Source organism: Pelophylax lessonae, assembly GCF_965119305.1.
Source record: "Pelophylax lessonae genome assembly, chromosome: 4".
Taxonomy (NCBI): domain Eukaryota; kingdom Metazoa; phylum Chordata; class Amphibia; order Anura; family Ranidae; genus Pelophylax; species Pelophylax lessonae.
This window is the reverse complement of record NC_138771.1, coordinates 288480472-288500698: the sequence shown is the minus strand read 5'-3', so window position 1 is coordinate 288500698 and position 20227 is coordinate 288480472. Positions and strand designations below refer to the sequence as shown.

Genomic DNA, 20227 nt, shown 5'->3' with positions numbered 1-20227 from the left:
TCATCATTCAGTTTATTTTGTCTCTGCATGCCATAAAGATCAAAGTGAAGAAGCATTTTTTTGATAAAACCACACAAAATACAACCCTGTCGAACAGGATCAATAACTCCCTAAGGGTTTCCATCGTTTCCTTTTCAGTTTCGCTAAAACGTGTGATTTAAAAAAAGAGAAAAACGCCAACACATTATTTTATTAATACAATCGGAATATCTATTCTACATGATCAGGTTATTAACTAAAATACTGAAGCATGAGTAAGCACCATAAGCTACTAGTATATTCAATGTCCAAGTTGTTTGTTTACTTTTCTACTTTTTGGGCTCATGCACACTTCAGCTCAAAGAAGCTGCTCCTACAGGCTTTTGAGCTTTTTTAAGTTCTCATTTTATCTGCCTGGAAACTTCCCTCCATTTTAGCCAATGTGTCCATGCGCACTATGGCTTTTTCAGATGTTTACAGGCATTTGATCTTACAGGCAGAAAAGAAAACCCACCAAACTTGCGTTTTTGAGAGGAGCTTTCGAGCAGAAAAGACACTTAAGCGCCTCAAAATGTGCGAAAAAGGGGGGAGGGTTTGTGAAAAAAGCTTAAAGAATCTCAATTAAAACATGCAAAAGAGCCCAAAAAGTACAAGCTTCTTCAAGCTGAAATAAAAGCTCAAATGCCTGTAAAAGTAGTTTTGTTATTTTTTTTGAGCTGCAGTGTGCATGAGCCCTTTAAATACAGTTTTATTTTAGGCTAAGAGTTTATCAACTATACTTTTGAGTATGCTAGAGCAGGCATTTTCAACCAGGGTGCCTTGAGGTTTCCTAAGGGGTGCCTTGGTAAAATGCCTAAAAATTGCCGGTGTGTGGAAAAAGCTTGCCTTTTAGTTACACAAAGCCACAGGTTTTCATTGTGCACCATTAAAACCTTCTAGCTGCCGGCATCCTAGTGATCCATGGCATCATCGGTTGATATGGAGGATGTCAGTCGTCTGCATAGCATCCTTGTTTGACCCTCCCCTACCCCTCTCCATCAGCGTTGGGGTCACATTAGCTGAATGATGGAGAAAAAGTGAGGGAGAAGAGAAACTATGGAATACTAGTCAGTACCAGTTTGCAAAAGTGTATTTTATTTGGAAGAATAAATCACCTATAACGTTGGGTTTTCCTACCTGTGTGGATATTGCTGCATTATGTAAAACAATTAGAATAGTTTTTACATTTTAGAATGGGGTGCCTTTATACTGTCCATAATTTTTAAAGAGTGCCTTGACTAAAAAAGGTTGAGAAACACTGTGCTAGAGAGATGTAGTAAATTCAATGGTTCAAGAGAGTTATTTGTAACAACATTTAATTGGGGGAATTCAATAAAGCCCTCATGATACTTTTCTGGCCCTATGGCCTTTTAAAATGTCCAGATTCGTGAATTCCTGCCACTCATTTTAGTAGCTTTACCAACACCTGTGACAGATTCAGGTCGTTTCTAATAGTGCCAGCTTTAAAAAGTGGTGCTAATATTGCACCAAATTAAAAAAACATACCTTCAGTTTGCAGCAAAAGAAACTGGAGGTAATTAAAGTGGAGTTCCGGCCTAAAAAAAAAAAACGATTTTGGGCCATCCGCTTGCTGAGGGCAACCTGAAAGAGAAATGGATAGTGCCGATTTTTTTTTGGTCACTTACCTTATTATAGAAGAAAATATACTCACCTTCCTTCCACTTCCTCCCTCTGCGGCCATGGCCCGCGCTGTCATTTCCGGTTTGCGATGATTCCTGAGAGCTGAACGTCATTGCTCCCAGGAGTCAATTCGCCTGCACCGGCCCAGCTTGTCACTTCCGGTGCAGGCACGGCATTCACTGCTAAACAGCTTCTGGACATGCCCAGAAGCTGTGCAGGGATGCCGCGCCTGCACCGGAAGTGACAAGCGGGGCCGGTGCAGTGCATTGTGGGACTCCGACGTCACGTAAGAGGACACAAAGAGAGACACTGCGGTTTCAGCTGCCCACACCTGAGATGGCAGCGCTGGAGAAGAAATTTTCAAGGTAAGTATTTCTTCTTACAGGTAAGTGCGACCCAAGACAGTTCAGAAGCTATCCATTATGGAATGTACTAGCCCTGACTGTCCTGGGGGTATTTTTAGCTCAAATTGACCCCCGAGGCCGGAACTCCGCTTTAAGACAAACTCTAACTTCTCATACAGAGACAGGCTGTGTCTGTTTCTGTTCACTATGTAGTACTACCCCCCTCCCCTCTCCACCTGTCACTGCTTGTTAAGAACGCTGTCAATTTAATAGCCAACACCCTCCTAGCAATCAGTAATGCTAATAGTGGGTGGACAAGAATAAAAGATGTGTTTAAGTACCGTAGGATCAAGGTTGCTGGATCAGTATATAAGTCAGCACTACTAGGAAGTACCGACTCACCAGTCTATTGGCCAGGGGATCACTAGGCTATTTGATTATTTTTATTGTCTGTATAAAATCATTTGCCAAGATCCTTCTCTGGTCGATTAAGGGTGTCAATGTGAGGACATATTTCCACAGCATAAATGTATAGCCATTCACAGGCTGACAACACTGAGGTTCCCTGTTACTCACCACTAGGGATGGGCTCGATGTTCATCCACCAACGAGCGCCCCATAATGCACTGTGATCTCGCAGTGCATTGGCTGCTGATATTTAGCCAAAGCATACACCTGACCTGTATGCTTTTGCCAAACACAGCACAATGTACTGTCAGAGCCATGTTTGGTCAAAGGCAGGGTACCTTTGGCCAGTCATGGCTCAGGGGCTAAGTCCACGTCCCACACTATATAAGGCTGCTTACATAGCAGCCATGTATAGTTTGTGTTAGTGAAGATTAGGCAGGATATTTATATTTATGTTTAGGATCCTGTGTTCAGTCAGTGTAGTGAAGTGTTGTGATTCTTGTGAATAACACAGTGTAGTGGTGCCACTGAAGTGGTGGTGTGTACAACGCTTCTATGTCACCCCACTGATCCCATTTTTTTTCATTGATTTTTTTTTGCAACATCAGGTTCTATTTCCGCATTATTAGTACTTCCCCATCTGTGTCGCAGGTGCTATTCCTTCTGCGTCTGAAGTGGTTTTCTTTTTTTTGTGGTGCAGCAGCACTAATATTATTTAGGGCATAATTGCTGACCCCCCCCCCCCTCTTCTGCATCGCAGGTGCTATTCCTTCTGAGTCAGCAGTTGTTTTCTTTTTTCTGTGGCGCAGCAGCACTAACAATATTTAGGGCATAATTGCTGTCCCCCCCTTCTGCGTCGGAGGTGTTCCTCTTTCTGCATCAGCAGTGATTTACTTTTTTTTTTCCACAACAGCCTTAAAAATATTCAGGGCATAATTGCTGTTCCTCCAGTTTGTATTGCAGGCAATCCTCCTCTGCGTCAGCAGTGGTTCCCTTTTCTTTTTTTTCGGACTTTCTTGATTTTTTCTTTATTAAAAAAAACTATAATAAAACCCATATAAAAATTTATAAAAATCACCCCCCCCCAAAAAAAAATAAAAACAATAATAAAACAGGTTACAGTATCCAGGCTTCACCAACATCCAAGGCCCAATTTTTCTGCACCTGTTTGACAGGCGCATGTAATTTAAATTTTTTATTTCTAATTTTTAACAGCAGGGCCCGTTCCAGTGCCAGCAAGAGTGAGGGGTTACAGTGTTCAGGCACCACTAGGGATGGGTGAACAGTCTGGGCCGAGCATAAGTTTAGCCTGAACATCGCCCATCGCAACTCCCTACCTGAACTTTCTCGGCACTTAGCGGGATGTTCTCCTGCCGAGCGCACAGTCAATAGGTTGTTAAGGCTTCCCTGCTGAGAGATGAATTTAAAAAAATAATTGTAAAAAAAAATGTAAATTAAAAAGAATTGGGGTAAAAACAGCTTGGGGACCCTTTGGATAAGGTATGGCTTTAAAGGGGAACCCCATGACAGAATTAAGAAAAAAACCATGTGGGGTTCCCCCAAAATCTTTACCAGGCCCTTTGGGTCTGGTATAGGTTTTAAGGGAAACTCCATGCCAAAATTTTAAAAAACAATGGCGTGGGGTCTCACCAAATTCCATACCAGGTCCTTTGGGTCTGGCATTGATTTTAAGGGGAACTCCACGCCAAAACAGCGTGGAGTCCCCTCCTAAATCCATACCAGATCCTTATTCGAGCATGCAGCCTGGCAGGCAGGGAAAGGGGGGGGGGCGAGCGAGCGCCCCCTCCTGAACCATACCAGGCGGCTTGTCATCAACATGGGGAGGGGTGCTTTGGGGTTGCCCCAAAGCACCTTATCCCCATGTTGAGGGGGAAACATGGGGATAAGGGTCTCTTTCCGACAACCCTGGACTGCAGGTGGGGGGCTTATTGGAATCTGGAAGCCCCCTTTAACAAGGGGGCCCTCAGATCTCCCCCCTCCCCCCTATGTGAATGGGTATCGGGTACATAGTACCCCTACCCATTCACCAAAAAAGTGTCAAAAAGTAAGAACCACAGGAAACAGTTTTTGACAAGTCCTTTAAAAAAGTCCTGAAAATAAAAAAAAATTCAAAAATAGTGTCCCTCGATTTAAGTCCATCGTCAATCACAATGCCCGCCAGACCGGAAAAATAGAAAAAATAAAAAATGCTTTCACCTCATGGGATGCATCCTGCCATCTGCCTGATCTTTGCTTTGACTGTTCTTATATAGGCAAGGGGTGGGGCGACCAGGCTATGTCACCCTGTGGCACCGTCCCCTCTGACATTATGTGACACTACACTATTTTTTTTTTAATAAAGGACTTGAAAAATAGAGGGCATGTGGCCTGGTATGGTTCAGAAGGGGCGCTCGCATAAGGGTATGGTATAGATTTTGGGGGGGACCCTAAGCCATTTTTTTTTTTCATTTTGGCGTGGGGGTTTCCCCTAAAATTCATAGCAGACTCAGTATTCATAAGAGCCTGGTATGGACGAGGGGGGGAGGGGGGGACACTACGCCGTTTTTTCATGTTTTTTTTTTCTGTATTGCTTGGAGCCGACAATACAATACAGCCACGATCAAGTTTAAATTAAATTTTTTCCTTTAGAAATGTCAGGAGTGCTGCAGCAGGCTACATACATCGTACAGATGCACCACTTTACAGGCAGACTAAGGGAACCCCCTGGCACTATTTTTAAAGAAATTTTTCATTTTTATTGTTTCACTAAAATCACTGCTCCTTTTAAAACAATTGTTTTCAAAAAGGTTTTTTCGCATCGATACATGTCCCCCAGGGCAGTAGCCAGGTCCCCATACCCTTTTCTGGCAATAACTTGCATATAAGCCTTTAAAATGAGGACTTTTGATTTTTCATGTTTGTGTCCCATAAACTTTAATAGAGTTTGCATGTTCGCTAGAACTTTTTCCCTGTTCGAGATGTTTTGGTGCGAACCAAATAGGGGGTGTTCAGTCCATCCCTACTCATCACCACCTGATCCCCAGTTGCTAGGATCCCTGTATGGTGGTTTTCAGGTGCCATTGTGAGAATAGACAACCCCGAGGTTTCCTATTGTAGCGGGGTCTTCCATTATACAAGTTGTAAAAGACTGCTGCTTGACATTTGAAAGGAACTCGGCTCCATCTAGTGGCCAAAATGACACATTGCAGCTGTTCTGTGGTTTTCTACATCATCTATAATTCTCTTGGAGTACCAAGGTGCACTGCTTCACCGCACAGCCTTCTGGGGGTAGCTTTATAAAGGAAGGGAGGAGCCAGGCTCACTCTCTTGGGAAAGACACAGTGAGACAAGCAGGAAGCCAGCACTGTGGGCTGATGCTGCATGCTAGGCCGAAACTCCTGGGCCTTAAATGACTAAGTTGCAGTGTTTCATCTCCAGTAGAGGATCCCTCCTGGAGGTCCCATCGATGTTCTACAGAGACCAGACTCATCCACCCCAAATACCTAGCGCTGCTGGTGACAGAGGCCGGAGACTGAGACAGCAGCGGAGGCTTCCTGGGAGACAGTCCTGTTGGTGAGAGGACACCTGCCCAAAAACTGACTCTATCTATCAAAGAAGTAACTTTAGTCAGGATTAGCCTTAGAGTAGTAGAAGGCAATATACCAGGTGGCCCAGTACATCTCTCACAGAAGTTTTACCGCCAATCCTGCACAGACACCCCACGGTGATTACTAACTGTTTGCTGCCATTCTCTCTATTGATCACCCATCCTCAATGTGGATTACAAATCGCGAGTGCACCAACGTTGCTAGTGAAGATATAGAGAAGAAACAGCGGACTCAGATAGGTCTGACTGTCTGGTACTGTGTCTAACTGAATGCTGAGCCTTATTTCCAAAAGTATAATAGTGATTAAGATGGTGGTCCTATAGGCTCTGAGACATTTCCTGAAACAATTAATGTGCCCTTGAGGAGTGATATCACAGTATTTATCTTATCTTTGATTAATTAATCAGTATATCCTTTTACAAAGTCATATTTTACTGTATCAAAACTGTTTATTTGATTTACAGTAAATAACTTTCCTGTTTAAAAGCAAGCTTGTGTGTGGTCACCTTGTATTACCCAGAAGGACTGCAGCTGGAGAGAGGTAACAGGTCATTATTATTTATTGAAGTGTTATATTCCAATCTGTGTAGCCATTTGGTATTCCAGTCCTATTCTGGGTCAGTTGTGCCTAGGGAGGGTTCGAGCCAATTCTGTGGGTTGTTAGGCAGGACGTAGACACAATAATCTAATCAGCAGCTCCTGCGGGGGTGGTGCTACACGTGGGGGCTCATCCGGGATATCTACAGTCCTGCAACACAACCCTCTCATCCACAGAATCCCCCTCAACGCAGAAATGGATCCTACCGCTGCAGCCGAGTGGTGCAGGGAAGAGAATGTCGTAGTGGAAAATGGCCTGGTGGTTGAAATCAAGGGAGAGGTCTGGACTGAGGAAAAACTCCTCCCAGTTTTAAGGGCACTGTCCACAGACAGGAAATTCTGGGTGACTGACATAAAGACAGACACCACCGTTCCACACACGTATGCATTGTGTGAGTGGAGGAAGGGGGTCCCTGATTACTTTAAGGGAACCAGTGTAAAGACTACTGACCAAACAGAACTTTTTTTAATACATCCAGAAGTCCTTACTGAAGGTCCCTCATCCCCCACTCCTGGGGGATCCAGCAAAGAAAAAGGTGTCCAAGAAGGGAGTCCAGAGTCACCACCTTTGTCTACCTTTAGCTCAGAACTGTGTGCTGTTTTCGGGGAAATCGTAGCAAAATGTAGTAAGGACTCCCCAAACTATCTGATGACTGGATATAGGAAGCTCAGGACATTCTCTGGGAAACAGCCTGTGCCTTCAACAGAAGATGGGTTTGAAGAGTGGTTAGATACCGCCACTCAGGCTTTGGAAGAGTGGGAGGTACCAGAACAGCACAAGAAACAGAGAATCACAGAAAGTTTAAGGGGACCTGCACTAGAGGCCGTACGTAATCTCAAGCTAAGCAAAAAGAACTGTACTGCACAGGATTATCTAGACATTCTACAAGATGTATTTGGTCGGACGGAGAACGTGGCTGAACTTCTTTACCGGTTAGACCACTGTTACCAAGAAGAGGAAGAGAAGTTGTCCGAATTTATTAGACGCCTGGATAAGATCATCCACCAGATCCTGTTAAAGAAAGGGATAGACCCCCGGAAGGTAGATGAGACTAGTGCACGGCAGGTGCTGAGAGGGGCTCAACCTTTAGATCCCATTGCCATACTGTTGCGAACTCGTCAAGATGGTGGCATTCTAGAATACCCTGACCTGATTCGAATGGTCAGAGAGGAAGAGGTCATGTTGGACAACAAAAAGAAGAGTCGGCAGTTTGACTCAACACCTCGAGTCAGAGTGATAAGTGTAGAAGAAGGTGAATCGCAAGTTGAACTCCTAAAGACCCAGGTGTCCCAGTTGATAGAAATGGTGTCTATCCTGACTAGTCAGGCATCCACTCTACCTAATGGGAACATATCGGAGAAGCCAGATGAACCTGCTAACCTTAGAGCAGATCCGGAAACGAGACCTACAAGGCCTACAAGATTGTTAACTTGTTTCAACTGTGGGGGAGTAGGACATGTTAGAGGAGTATGTCCCAGCCAAGGAAAGGTTGTCTCAAAGCCTCGCAAGCCAGCGGGAAACTTCAGAGGGCCCCGGTGAAGGAGTCAACCGGGTGTCCGCCAGTTTCAGGGGACTCCAGGATGCTCACTGGTTCAGGGAAACTGAGTCAGGGGGTCAGATCTAGGTACAACGCCCCTAGTTCTATACTCCAGGCTACTGAGGGAAGGAAAATCAATGCACACCGGGCTCAGCGGGGGGCTGAATCCAAGAAAAAAAGGAAAGAAGAAAAGAGCCTGGGTGCAGAGAACTGAATCAGACAACAAGGCCACTTATTAAGAGAATTCCCAACTAACTTGGTCGGGCCTTCCCCTGTAGTCTCTGTCCAGGTAGAAGGAATTTACACAAGAGCCCTCCTTGACACTGGGGCCCAAGTGACTCTTCTGTATAGAGACTTCTATGATAAACACCTTACCCATCTACCTCTGCAGAAGTTGGAAGATCTGGAGATATGGGGTATCGGGACTCAAAGTTTTCCCTATGACGGGTATCTGCCAATCAAGTTGACCTTTGACCCATCAGTGGCTGGTGAAGCTGAAACCTTCGACACCCTAGCGGTGGTCTGTCCTCGTCCGCCAGGGGCCAACAAAAGCTCTCTCATCGTAGGGACCAACACTGACCTAGTAAGGCACCTCCTGACACAACTGGTCCAGGGACAGGATGCTCCAGCGCCAAGGATTCACCCCATGCTACGGCAGGCCTATCAACGATTAGTATTGGAGCAAGAGACTCCTGCAAAAGGAGTTGGAAGACTCTGGAAGTTGGACAGAACGGAAAAGGTCTTGCAGCCAGGAGAGGTGGCTTGTCTGAAAGCTTCCATTAAACTCACATGGAAACAGCCGGGCCCTTTTATCATCTTTGAATCAGGTCCACAGGAAGAGGAGAGAGGGATAGAAGTAATCCCTGAAGTGATCCCTTTGAAGGTGTTACAGAAAAACCATGGAAGGGTTTTAGTAAATGTCAGAAACACCTCTACTACACCGGTGAAGGTACCGGCCAGAGTGCTGTTGGGCCAAGTTAACCCGGCTACCCCAGTTGTCCCATCTGATCTTAAAGAGGAGGAAAGGGGTGAAGTTGTCATAGAAGAGCTCTGCTCTGGAAACGCTGCCCTCCCACTGGAATGGGTGAAGAGGGCCAAGGCACAACTTTCTCAATGGCGAGGAATATTTTCTAGGGATGAGTTTGACGTGGGATGCGCCAGGAGTGCCACTCATAAGATCCGCCTGAGTGAGGACAAACCTTTCCGAGAAAGAGTCCGGCGAGTTCCCTTAGGTGACTTAGAAGATCTACGTCAGAAGCTGGCGGAACTCAAGAAGACTGGGGTTATTCGAGAATCCAGGAGCCCATATGCTTCTCTGATAGTGGTAGTCCGGAAGAAAAACGGATCTTTGAGGCTTTGTATCGACTACCGAACACTGAACAGAAGGACCATCCCAGACCAGTATACCACTCCTCGAATTGAAGACTCCCTACAGAGCCTGTCAGGGGCGAAGTGGTTCAGTGTGATGGACTTAAAGAGTGGGTACTATCAGATCCCCATGCACCCTGAAGACTGGGAGAAGACAGCCTTTATAACCCCCGTGGGGTTCTTTGAGTTCAATCGCATGCCTCAGGGGTTGTCAGGAGCCCCTGCTACTTTCCAGAGGCTAATGGAAAGGACCGTTGGGGATATGAATTTGATAGAGGTACTGGTATACTTGGATGATGTTATCGTGTTTGGCAGGACTTTGGAAGAACACGAGGAGAGGTTGGAAAAGGTCCTGAAGAGACTACATGAAGAAGGCCTGAAGCTTTCTCCTGAGAAGTGTCAGTTCTATCAATCCTCCGTCCATTCTATCAATCCTCCGCCACATCGTGTCTGCAGAAGGGGTAGCCACCGACCCGGACAAGCTGGATGCTGTCGCCTCCTGGCCGAGACCTACAAATGTGACCGAACTTCGGTCGTTCCTGGGCTTTTGCTCCTATTACAGGAGGTTTGTGGAGGGGTTCGCCAAGATTGCCCGACCCCTCGATGAGCTACTAAAGAACGAGGAAGATGACGTTCCTGAACTGGTTAAGCCGGCGAAGTCCACCATGGGACCCCGGAAGGCTAAGGAATCCATCCAGGATCAGTGGACCCAAGAATGTGAAGGGGCTTTCATTCAGCTGAAAAAAAATCTAACCACTGCCCCTGCGTTGGCCTATGCAGACCCCATGAAACCATATGAACTGCATGTCGATGCCAGCCGAGATGGGCTGGGTGGGGTACTCTACCAGGAACATGAGGGTCACTTGCGACCTGTCGCCTACGTGAGCAGGAGTCTACTACCTGCTGAAAGGAATTATCCTACCCACAAACTTGAATTCTTGGCCTTAAAGTGGGCAGTGGTTGACAAACTGAAAGATTACCTGTACGGAGCTGAATTCATTGTCAAGACGGATAATAATCCCCTTACCTATCTGTTGACTACAGCCAAGCTGGATGCCACAGGACACAGATGGTTGGCTGCCCTCTCTAGCTTCAACTTCAGCCTGAAGTATCGGCCAGGAATTTAGGAACAGGGATGCAGATGCCCTATCCAGAAGGTTGCATGCACCACACGAACCTGATGAAGAATGGACCCATTTGGCTCCAGAAGGGGTGCGTGCCCTATATCAGGGAACTGAACTTCGATCCAGAGGAGGATCAAGAGCCGAAGAGATTGGGGTTTCGGCTGTCTGAGTACCCAAATACTATTGCAGGGTGACCCAGGTTGAAGGGGAAGATTTACCCCGGCTGTCCAAAAGGGACTTTGAGGAAGGAGCAGCTGGAAGACCCTCTGGGAAAACTTCTTTTGGAAGCCTTGGAGATCCAGCGTCCTGAGTTGCTTTTAACCGACTCTCCTCAGGGGGCCCGTCTGTTGCATAGAGAGTGGACCCGGTTACAGATCCGAGAAGGGGTGGCCTACCGAAGAGGCCCATCTGCAGATCTGGAGGAGAAGTGGCAACTGTTCTTACCAGCTAAATACAGGGAGAGAGTTCTGGCTGCTCTTCATGATAATCATGGCCATCTGGGACCTGAAAGAACTTTTCAGCTTGTCAGAGACAGGTTCTACTGGCCCTGTATGAGGGCCGAAGTTGAAGGATACTGTCATTCTTGTGTCCGATGTATACAAAGGAAGACTCTGCCACGTCAAGCAGCCCCAATGGGCCATCTGCAAAGCCAGGGACCCATGGAACTGGTGTGCATTGATTTCCTTTGCCTAGAGCCTGATCTGAGTGGCCAAGGGAATGTCCTTGTGGTAACAGACCATTTTATCAGATACGCCCAAGCATTCCTAACAAGGGATCAGAAGGCCTCTACAGTAGCCAAAGTTCTTGTAGAAAAGTTCTTTGTACACTATGGGTTACCACAACGCCTCCATTCAGATCAGGGAAGAGACTTTGAAAGCAGACTGATCAAGAGACTGTTAGATCTGTTAGGCATCCAAAAGACTAGAACTACTCCCTACCATCCATAAGGGGATGCCCAGCCGGAACGATTTAACAGGACTCTTTTGGACATGTTGGGGACTTTGAGCTCAGAGAAGAAACAGCATTGGGGCAAACATGTAGCTGCCATTGTGCATGCCTACAACAGTACTGTCAGTGATGCTACTGGATATTCCCCTTATCGTCTAATGTTTGGACGAGAGAATCGGTTGCCAGTGGATTTGGCCTTTGGCATCTCGCCCGATCACTCCTCTTCAGCATTGCACAAGGGATATGTTAACCGACTGCGGAAGAGTCTGAAATCGGCCTATGATAAAGCTCAGGCCACATCTGATCAACGTGGACTGAGGAATAAAAGGAATTTCGACTTAAACGTTCGGATCCAATACTTGCAACCAGGGGACAGGGTATTGTTGAGGAACTTGGGTGTCCCGGGAAAACACAAGTTGGCAGACCGCTGGAAGTCCCAACCTTATGTTATCTGCAAGCAACTACCAAACCTCCCTGTGTATCAAATTCGGCCTGAAGGAAGTGTGGGTCCATTGAAGACTTGGCATAGGAACCATTTACTGCCTCTCTCTGAAGCAGTTCGCATGCCTCCTGTCGTAGATTCGCCAGAGACCCCTTCGACCTCTCGCCTGTCCAGACCAGTCACCAGATCTCAGTCGACACTCCCAGATGTGAGGGAGGGAAATTCTCCATCTGAAGATCTGGAAGATGAAGAGGAGGTACCTGACTGGATGTGGTCATCTCAGTTACCAGAAACCACACCTGCCTCCCTGTCTTCATCCGAATTGGTTGAAAGAGGAACCCTTCGGGCAGAAGCCCCCGAATTCATACCTTTTCACATGCTTCCAGAAGAAGTAGTTGATGATGAAGATCCTGAGGAGGAGGTTGCACCTTTCTCTGAAGAAGAACTGACCGCTCTTGAAACATCAGATTCCTGTGTGTTGGAACATGAGGAGGAGGACATTGAAGAATCCCCAGAAGTGGCTGGTCCTAGTACCTCTGAGATCGTGCCTCTTAAAGAACAGAGGGAAAGGAGAATCATTCACCCACCCAAGAGACTGACCTATGACCAATTGGGTGAATGCTCGGAAGAAGCTATCTTTACTTCCAAACGATCTCTTGATCAGCCTAGTTCTTCTACCGCAGATTTGGTGGAGGACAACCCTAGCTCACCCCCAGGCACATCTGTACAAGCCACCCAAGTGTCGGGGGTCTGTGAACAGAATTACCTTCCCTCCCCCGACAATTGGTGGGAGGTTCCTATGTCGAACCTGTGTTGTAATATGCAGTTGTTAAGTTTGAACTCTGCTTATGAAAAGGAAGATGATTCCCTGTTATGCATATGTTAATGTTTTTTTTTGTGTACTGCCAACATATGCACTGGAGTACATGCTGTTGTCCTCTTTGGGGACCAAAGTTTCTCAAGTGGGGGGAGTGTGTAGCGGGGTCTTCCATTATACAAGTTGTAAAAGACTGCTGCTTGACATTTGGAAGGAACTCGGCTCCATCTAGTGGCCAAAATGACACATTGCAGCTGTTCTGTGGTTTTCTACATCATCTATAATTCTCTTGGAGTACCAGGGTGCACTGCTTCACCGCACAGCCTTCTGGGGGAAGCTTTATAAAGGAAGGGAGGAGCCAGGCTCACTCTCTTGGGAAAGACACAGTGAGACAAGCAGGAAGCCAGCGCTGTGGGCTGATGCTGCATGCTAGGCCGAAACTCCTGGGCCTTAAGTGACTAAGTTGCAGTGTTTCATCTCCAGTAGAGGATCCCTCCTGGAGGTCCCATCGATGTTCTACAGAGACCAGACTCATCCACCCCAAATACCTAGCGCGGCTGGTGACAGAGGCCGGAGACTGAGACAGCAGCGGAGGCTTCCTGGGAGACAGTCCTGTTGGTGAGAGGGCACCTGCCCAAAAACTGACTCTATCTATCAAAGAAGTAACTTTAGTCAGGATTAGCCTTAGAGTAGTAGAAGGCAATATACCAGGTGGCCCAGTACATCTCTCACAGAAGTTTTACCGCCAATCCTGCACAGACACCCCGCGGTGATTACTAACTGTTTGCTGCCATTCTCTCTATTGATCACCCATCCTCAATGTGGATTACAAATCGCGAGTGCACCAACGTTGCTAGCGAAGATATAGAGAAGAAACAGCGGACTCAGATAGGTCTGACTGTCTGGTACTGTGTCTAACTGAATGCTGAGCCTTATTTCCAAAAGTATAATAGTGATTAAGATGGTGGTCCTATAGGCTCTGAGACATTTCCTGAAACAATTAATGTGCCCTTGAGGAGTGATATCACAGTATTTATCTTATCTTTGATTAATTAATCAGTATATCCTTTTACAAAGTCATATTTTACTGTATCAAAACTGTTTATTTGATTTACAGTAAATAACTTTCCTGTTTAAAAGCAAGCTTGTGTGTGGTCACCTTGTATTACCCAGAAGGACTGCAGCTGGAGAGAGGTAACAGGTCATTATTATTTATTGAAGTGTTATATTCCAATCTGTGTAGCCATTTGGTATTCCAGTCCTATTCTGGGTCAGTTGTGCCTAGGGAGGGTTCGAGCCAATTCTGTGGGTTGTTAGGCAGGACGTAGACACAATAATCTAATCAGCAGCTCCTGCGGGGGTGGTGCTACACTATTATTCCTATTATTCACCACTACCTGATCCCCAATATGTATTTGTATCACTGCATGTCCCTTTTTCACTACACATATGTACTTTGACTGTGGACCTGGGTGTGTGCTTTTATATGGCAACATTGCTCTTTTTTGACCTGTTTTTTAGTGTAGTCTGCATTTTTTGATCTGTTTTCTACTTTTGATATTCAATAAAACTTGTTGAATTAGGAGAGACCGTTGTTCGCTTTATTCCCCTCCTCCCTTCTCTGAACAACTAATGGCCCTTTCCCAACCCTTTTGTTTTAATAGTGGATGGAGCCTAATGGGGAAGCTGAGACACAAGTTCCCCATTAGGTTCACTTTGTAGTTGTGAACTTGTGTTCAGGCAAGGATAAGATCACTAGAGCATACGCTAGGCATACAGATATATTCTTTGATGTCATAAGTAAGTCTTATTCCTCAAGGAGATTTCCATCAATTGTAACACGTGAATCCTTTCCTTATGAAAAAGCGAAAAAGGAAGCGATAAATAGCATTGACAACTGTTTTCAGGCCAATCACACAATGTGCACTAAGATGAAGCACTGTGTCCAAGAACAGCTAGATGTTTCCCTGTCCGTATTTCTCATAGAAGCATCTGCTTGTCTATGTGGAGTAATAGTCTATTACAGGTTTCAATATAATAAACTGAAAAGAACTTGTTGATGGCTACAAATATGCAAATGAACTAGGCTTCATGACGTGTGCTTCAAATTGTATTAACTGGTTTCACACTTTAAAATAAAAAATTAAAAACTCTCCCTATATTATAAAAAAATATGTACAGTATATTCCTCCAGAATGCTGATTTACAGATTGCATAGCTTAGAGTGATTACCTTAAAAGGAACTGAGCACACAACTTTGTCATCATTGTGCAGCAGCTGACTTGAGCATTCCCATGTGAACTGAAGATCGTGTGATATTATCTTCCACAACAAATCCAGTAGCTGTAAAAATTCAGAAATAAATCAGATAGTGTCTGTAAAGGGGAAAATAAGTCATAGACTAATTTTTCCAGTTTTATTTGTAGGAGTTTTTAAATTGTTAAGTCCTAACATTTGCCCTTCTGTTATGAATAATACAACAGAATATTAAATGCTCCTTTTAATGTTTTTCTTACATATTTTACATTACCAATAAGGCAGCAGGAGACGTAAGACTCATCCTGCCATTGTAGGAATGGTAAGATTCCATAGCAGTAGAGGAAAATACAGGAACTCCAACAAGGATAATTTAGTTCTGAAACCCCAAGAGACATAAATAAAAAGCTAGAGAGCGATTCAGAGCATCAGCATTTACCTATTTGTGAAATATCAATTTTGCCTTGACCCCAATATACATTCTTGATCTATAATCACATCTTTTTTCTTGAAGTCATCAGTTTTCTCCCTGAAAAGTGCATTTGGTGTATTTGGTTTTGAAATGAGCATCTTCTAAGATATACTGTATACAGCATATATATGTTCAGCATTCTAAACAAACTTTACGATAAATACCCACTGAAAATATTATATCAGTGAGTTATTTTGACACCCTGCTTTTAAAAGACAATTACCCAGAACACTTTTCTCCTATTGGAAATACATTTTTGTATACATATTAGGATCAAAAATAAAGGTCTTCTTTACAAGAATAAAAAGTATAGGCAATCAGTTGTAAAAAAAAAATCAGGGATGGCCTTGCAAATTGAGCAAATAACATTAAAGCACAGGGACTCCATGAGTAGAAGACAACAAGAGTCCAGATACCCATGGCTGAGGTCCTTTCAATACCCACCCTCCTGGACCCTTGGAGATGCTCCGCAACTTGAGAAGAATACTTGAATAACTGTGTACGGGATGTGGCAAGAGATACAGACCATTGGGGCAATACATGCTACATATAGTTTGTACATGGGGATTATTTACACTCATTCTGACAGGTAGTGATAAAGATCTGTCAAGGTTGCTGCATCCAGAAATAGTATTGATGCCCACAGTGGCTTCATGGCTTAAGGCCCGTAAGAAAATCTGTAGGTAAAAATCATCCGACGACCGATCTGTTGATTTTCGGATTGTTAGTATGGTGCTTTCCACAGCCGACTCCGACTTTTCAGCTGACAAAATCCTGATGTGCAGGCTATAAAATTTTTGTCGTCCGTAATACAACGTCTGATTTTCGTTTTATTAGTACAGATTTCGACGGAAAAAAATCTTAAGAGCAAGACTAGGCATGCTCAGAGATGAATCTGATCGTGTGTACGGGGCTTTAGTGGTTAGCACTGGAACACTAACTGCATGGAGTTTGTACATTTTTATGGTTTCCTGCCATGCACCTGACATGTTGATAGGTTAATTGGCTCCTGTCTACACTGTATACTGTATATGCATGTGAGTTAGGGACCTTAGATAGTAAGCTCCTTGAGGGCAGGAACTGATGTGAAAGTACACAATGTAAAGCACTACATACATTTTTGGTGCTTTGTATGTATGTATGGGAGGTGCAATATGTAAATGTGCTGCATAAATCGTTGGTGCTATATAAATAACTGTAACCAATATTTTTGTGGAGTACAGGGATTTTTAATGGGATTTGCTAACATGTTTTTTAATAAGTACAACTAATTAGATATTTGTATTAAAGCAGTATTAACCCCCAAACGCATTTATTATATTGCAGCTTACCAATTCATAGACATATGGACTGAATTCATTTTCTTTCGTAGGCTTCAATTTTCACTTGGTAAACTGGTCAGTAAGTCTGTCATTTTTCAAAAGAACAATCTCTCTTCTAAATGTATTAGGTTTCAGGGATGAGACAAACCATTTAACACTGACAGGGGTGTGTACAATGATCAGCTTTAATTTATTCATGTAAAACCTTTATCTTAAATAGAACAGAACAGTAGCTGTAACTGATTTTAAAGTATTAGTTCGATTTTGGCTTCAATTTGTTAGTGTATCTAAATCTGTTAATACAGCTAACACTCCCCTTCCCCCAGACTGACAATGCTGCTTTCCCCCCGCCCATGCTCCTTTATCTAGATTAGAGGTATTCTAATAGAGGGGTGTGTTACTGACCACATCACCAGAATAACGCAATGGGGAAAAAACTAAAAAAAAGGAAAACAGATGCAGTCACCACATTTAATGACTAGTAAGCTGCAAAATAATAAAGTTTTGGCTTTGGGTTTAATACTACTTTAATAAAAAATGCAAAGGTATGAAGGCAGTATCTAGTTTAAATTTCTACTATTTATTTTTTTGATGTTTTTGATTATTATTATTCATTCATGCGGTAGTTCATTTTGTCTATTTACCCAGGACTGTTGGGGAAATAATCAGAGTTAAATAATAGCAGCTAGTTAGTTATATTGTCACCCAGACAGACATATTCTTACACTTGACTTGTGAGGTCCTTAGCAAGGGATTGACAGCTACAAACAGATGTATTTATCGGTCTATACCACACTATTGTCACTGGTAATCGGAGCAAAGCGGAAAATTGAAAAGTTCAAATTTCTGACAGGAAGAAATGAAGAATACTATTTTTGGGTGCAGCAACCCTAACAATCCTTTCTCACTAGCAGACAGGCTGAGTGGAGGTAATGCCATGATCGTATTTTTAAACACATACAATTCTCAGTGTGCCATGTCATTATTTCACCTATAAGTCCCCGGTTCCAGCATGTCATACCACCTTTTCCCCTAAAAACACTAATATGCCATGTCACTTTTGACCTACAAGTTCCAATATGTCATGGCACCTTTTCAACTACAAGTCCCAGTATGTTATGTCACCTTTTCACATACAAGCCCCAGTATGTTATGTCACCTTTTTACCTACAAGCCTCAGTATGTCATATCACCTTTTCACCTACAAGCCTCAGTATGTTATGTCACCTTTTCACCAACAAGCCCCAGTATGTTATGTCACCTTTTCACCTACAAGCCTCAGTATGTTATGTCACCTTTTTACCTACAAGCCCCAGTATGTTATGTCACCTTTTCACCTACAAGCCCCAGTATGTTATGTCACCTTTTCACCTACAAGCCCCAGTATGTTATGTCACCTTTACACCTACAAGCCCCAGTATGTCATATCACCTATTTACCTACAAGCCCCAGTATGTTATGTCACCTTTACACCTACAAGCCCCACTATGTTATGTCACCTTTACACCTACAAGCCCCAGTATGTTATGTCACCTTTTCACCTACAAGCCCCAGTATGTTATGTCACCTTTACACCTACAAGCCCCAGTATGTTATGTCACCTTTACACCTACAAGCCCCAGTATGTTATGTCACCTTTTCACCTAAAAGCCCCAGTATGTTATGTCACCTTTACACCTACAAGCCCCAGTATGTCATATCACCTTTTCACCTACAAGACCCAGTATGTTATGTCACCTTTTCACCTACAAGCCCCAGTATGTTATGTTACCTGTTCACCTACAAGCCCCAGTATGTTATGTCACCTTTTCACCTACAAGCCCCAGTATGTGATGGCACCTTTTTCACCCATATGTTCCAATATTGTATGGCATCTTTTTAACTACAAACGCCAGTATGTCATGTCACCTTTTCATCTACAACCCCTATATGTTATATTACATTTTCACCCACAAGTTCCAATATGACACGGCCCCTTTTCATCTACAAATCCCAGTATACCATGGCACCTTTTCACTTACAAGTTCCAGTATGTCATGACACCTTTTAACTTACAAGCCCCAGTATGTATTGGCACCTTTTCACCTTCAAGTTCCCAATAGTCATGGTACCTTTTCCTCCTAAAAGCCTTGTATGTCATGGTATCTTTTCACCTACAGGTTCCATTATATCATGGCATCTTTTAACCTACAATTCTCAGAATATAAAATCACTGCCATGTTTCACTAGCACACACAAACATATAGTTCTACAAGAGGTAAAATGTATCTTCCTGTACGGTGATACATTTCAAAACACAGATCATGACATTTAAATATAATCTGTAGATAAAATCCAGCAACTGCATTCTGCAAAGAAAGAAGACATTGATGCTTTTTATCCTGGAAAGGCTCCCATTATACCCATCTCACTAAAGGAAAAAAACTTTCCTCCCCCTTTTCAGTTTTGGTGTCAGATTTTTCCATAAATGTCCATCAAAGGTTTTATTCACTAGGCAAATATCAATGTGTACACTATTGGAAAAAGTAGCAACCTAGAAATAAGTCATAATCGTTCATCCTATTGACCTACCAAACAAAAGAAAGGTACATTATGAATGGTTGCGTTGAGTTGCTAGTTTCAGGATATCATCCTCAATCTCTGTGACAGTCTAAATGGTAATAAAAACACTTTTTAATTTGCATCACCCACCTTTTTAATATACCTTTTTCTAGTTGTGCCTAAATTGTCTTCTGGTGTTGTCAGATTTTTCCTGACTAGCATGCTGTCAATCAGCACCCTCCTTACAAGATCCCTCACGTGTGCATGTAGACAGTATCAATTTAGTTATCAGTGCAGGGTACATTGAGCAGCATTTTGTAGCTTCACCAAGCACAAGGTGATAGTACTGCGCCATTCAAATCAGTCAAGGATGAGGGGTTTCATGAGATAAGGAAGAGCTTTCTTTAGAAAGTATCCTGGGTTAGCATTTGTATGTAAATATAAATGCTATTTTCTGAATGATAGCACAGATTCTAACTATTCTTTTACTAACAAGTGTTATGACCTACTAAAGGATCATGAAGGCAATTTGAAAGTCATAGCCTCACGTCAGATCCCTTAATATTATCCTCCATGTGATTTCTTATGCCAGCTTCTAGCAGCTTACCCAGTATGCTTGAGATTAGGAAATAGTAAAATAAAATACTATAACATTTTGCATTATGGATGTGAATATATTTTCCCACACTTTATGTATTCATTAATGTTACATTTGTGGTGAATTTTATGGGCTTCTACAATAATGTATCACTCCATGCAATTCCTAAAAATGTAATGGCTAAT

The 20227-nt window shown here is 43.6% G+C and overlaps 1 protein-coding gene across 1 annotated transcript in view; it reads right to left on the bottom strand.

Annotated features, from left to right (window-relative positions):
* Positions 1-20227, bottom strand: part of LOC309552612 (uncharacterized protein) — a gene marked incomplete at both ends in the record, with an annotated part of 398170 nt that overhangs the window by 271509 nt on the left and 106434 nt on the right. The window contains one exon of the mRNA XM_082253553.1: positions 15086-15196. Coding sequence (XP_082109679.1) covers positions 15086-15196 — 111 coding nt within the window. The remainder of the gene's footprint in view (positions 1-15085; positions 15197-20227) is intronic.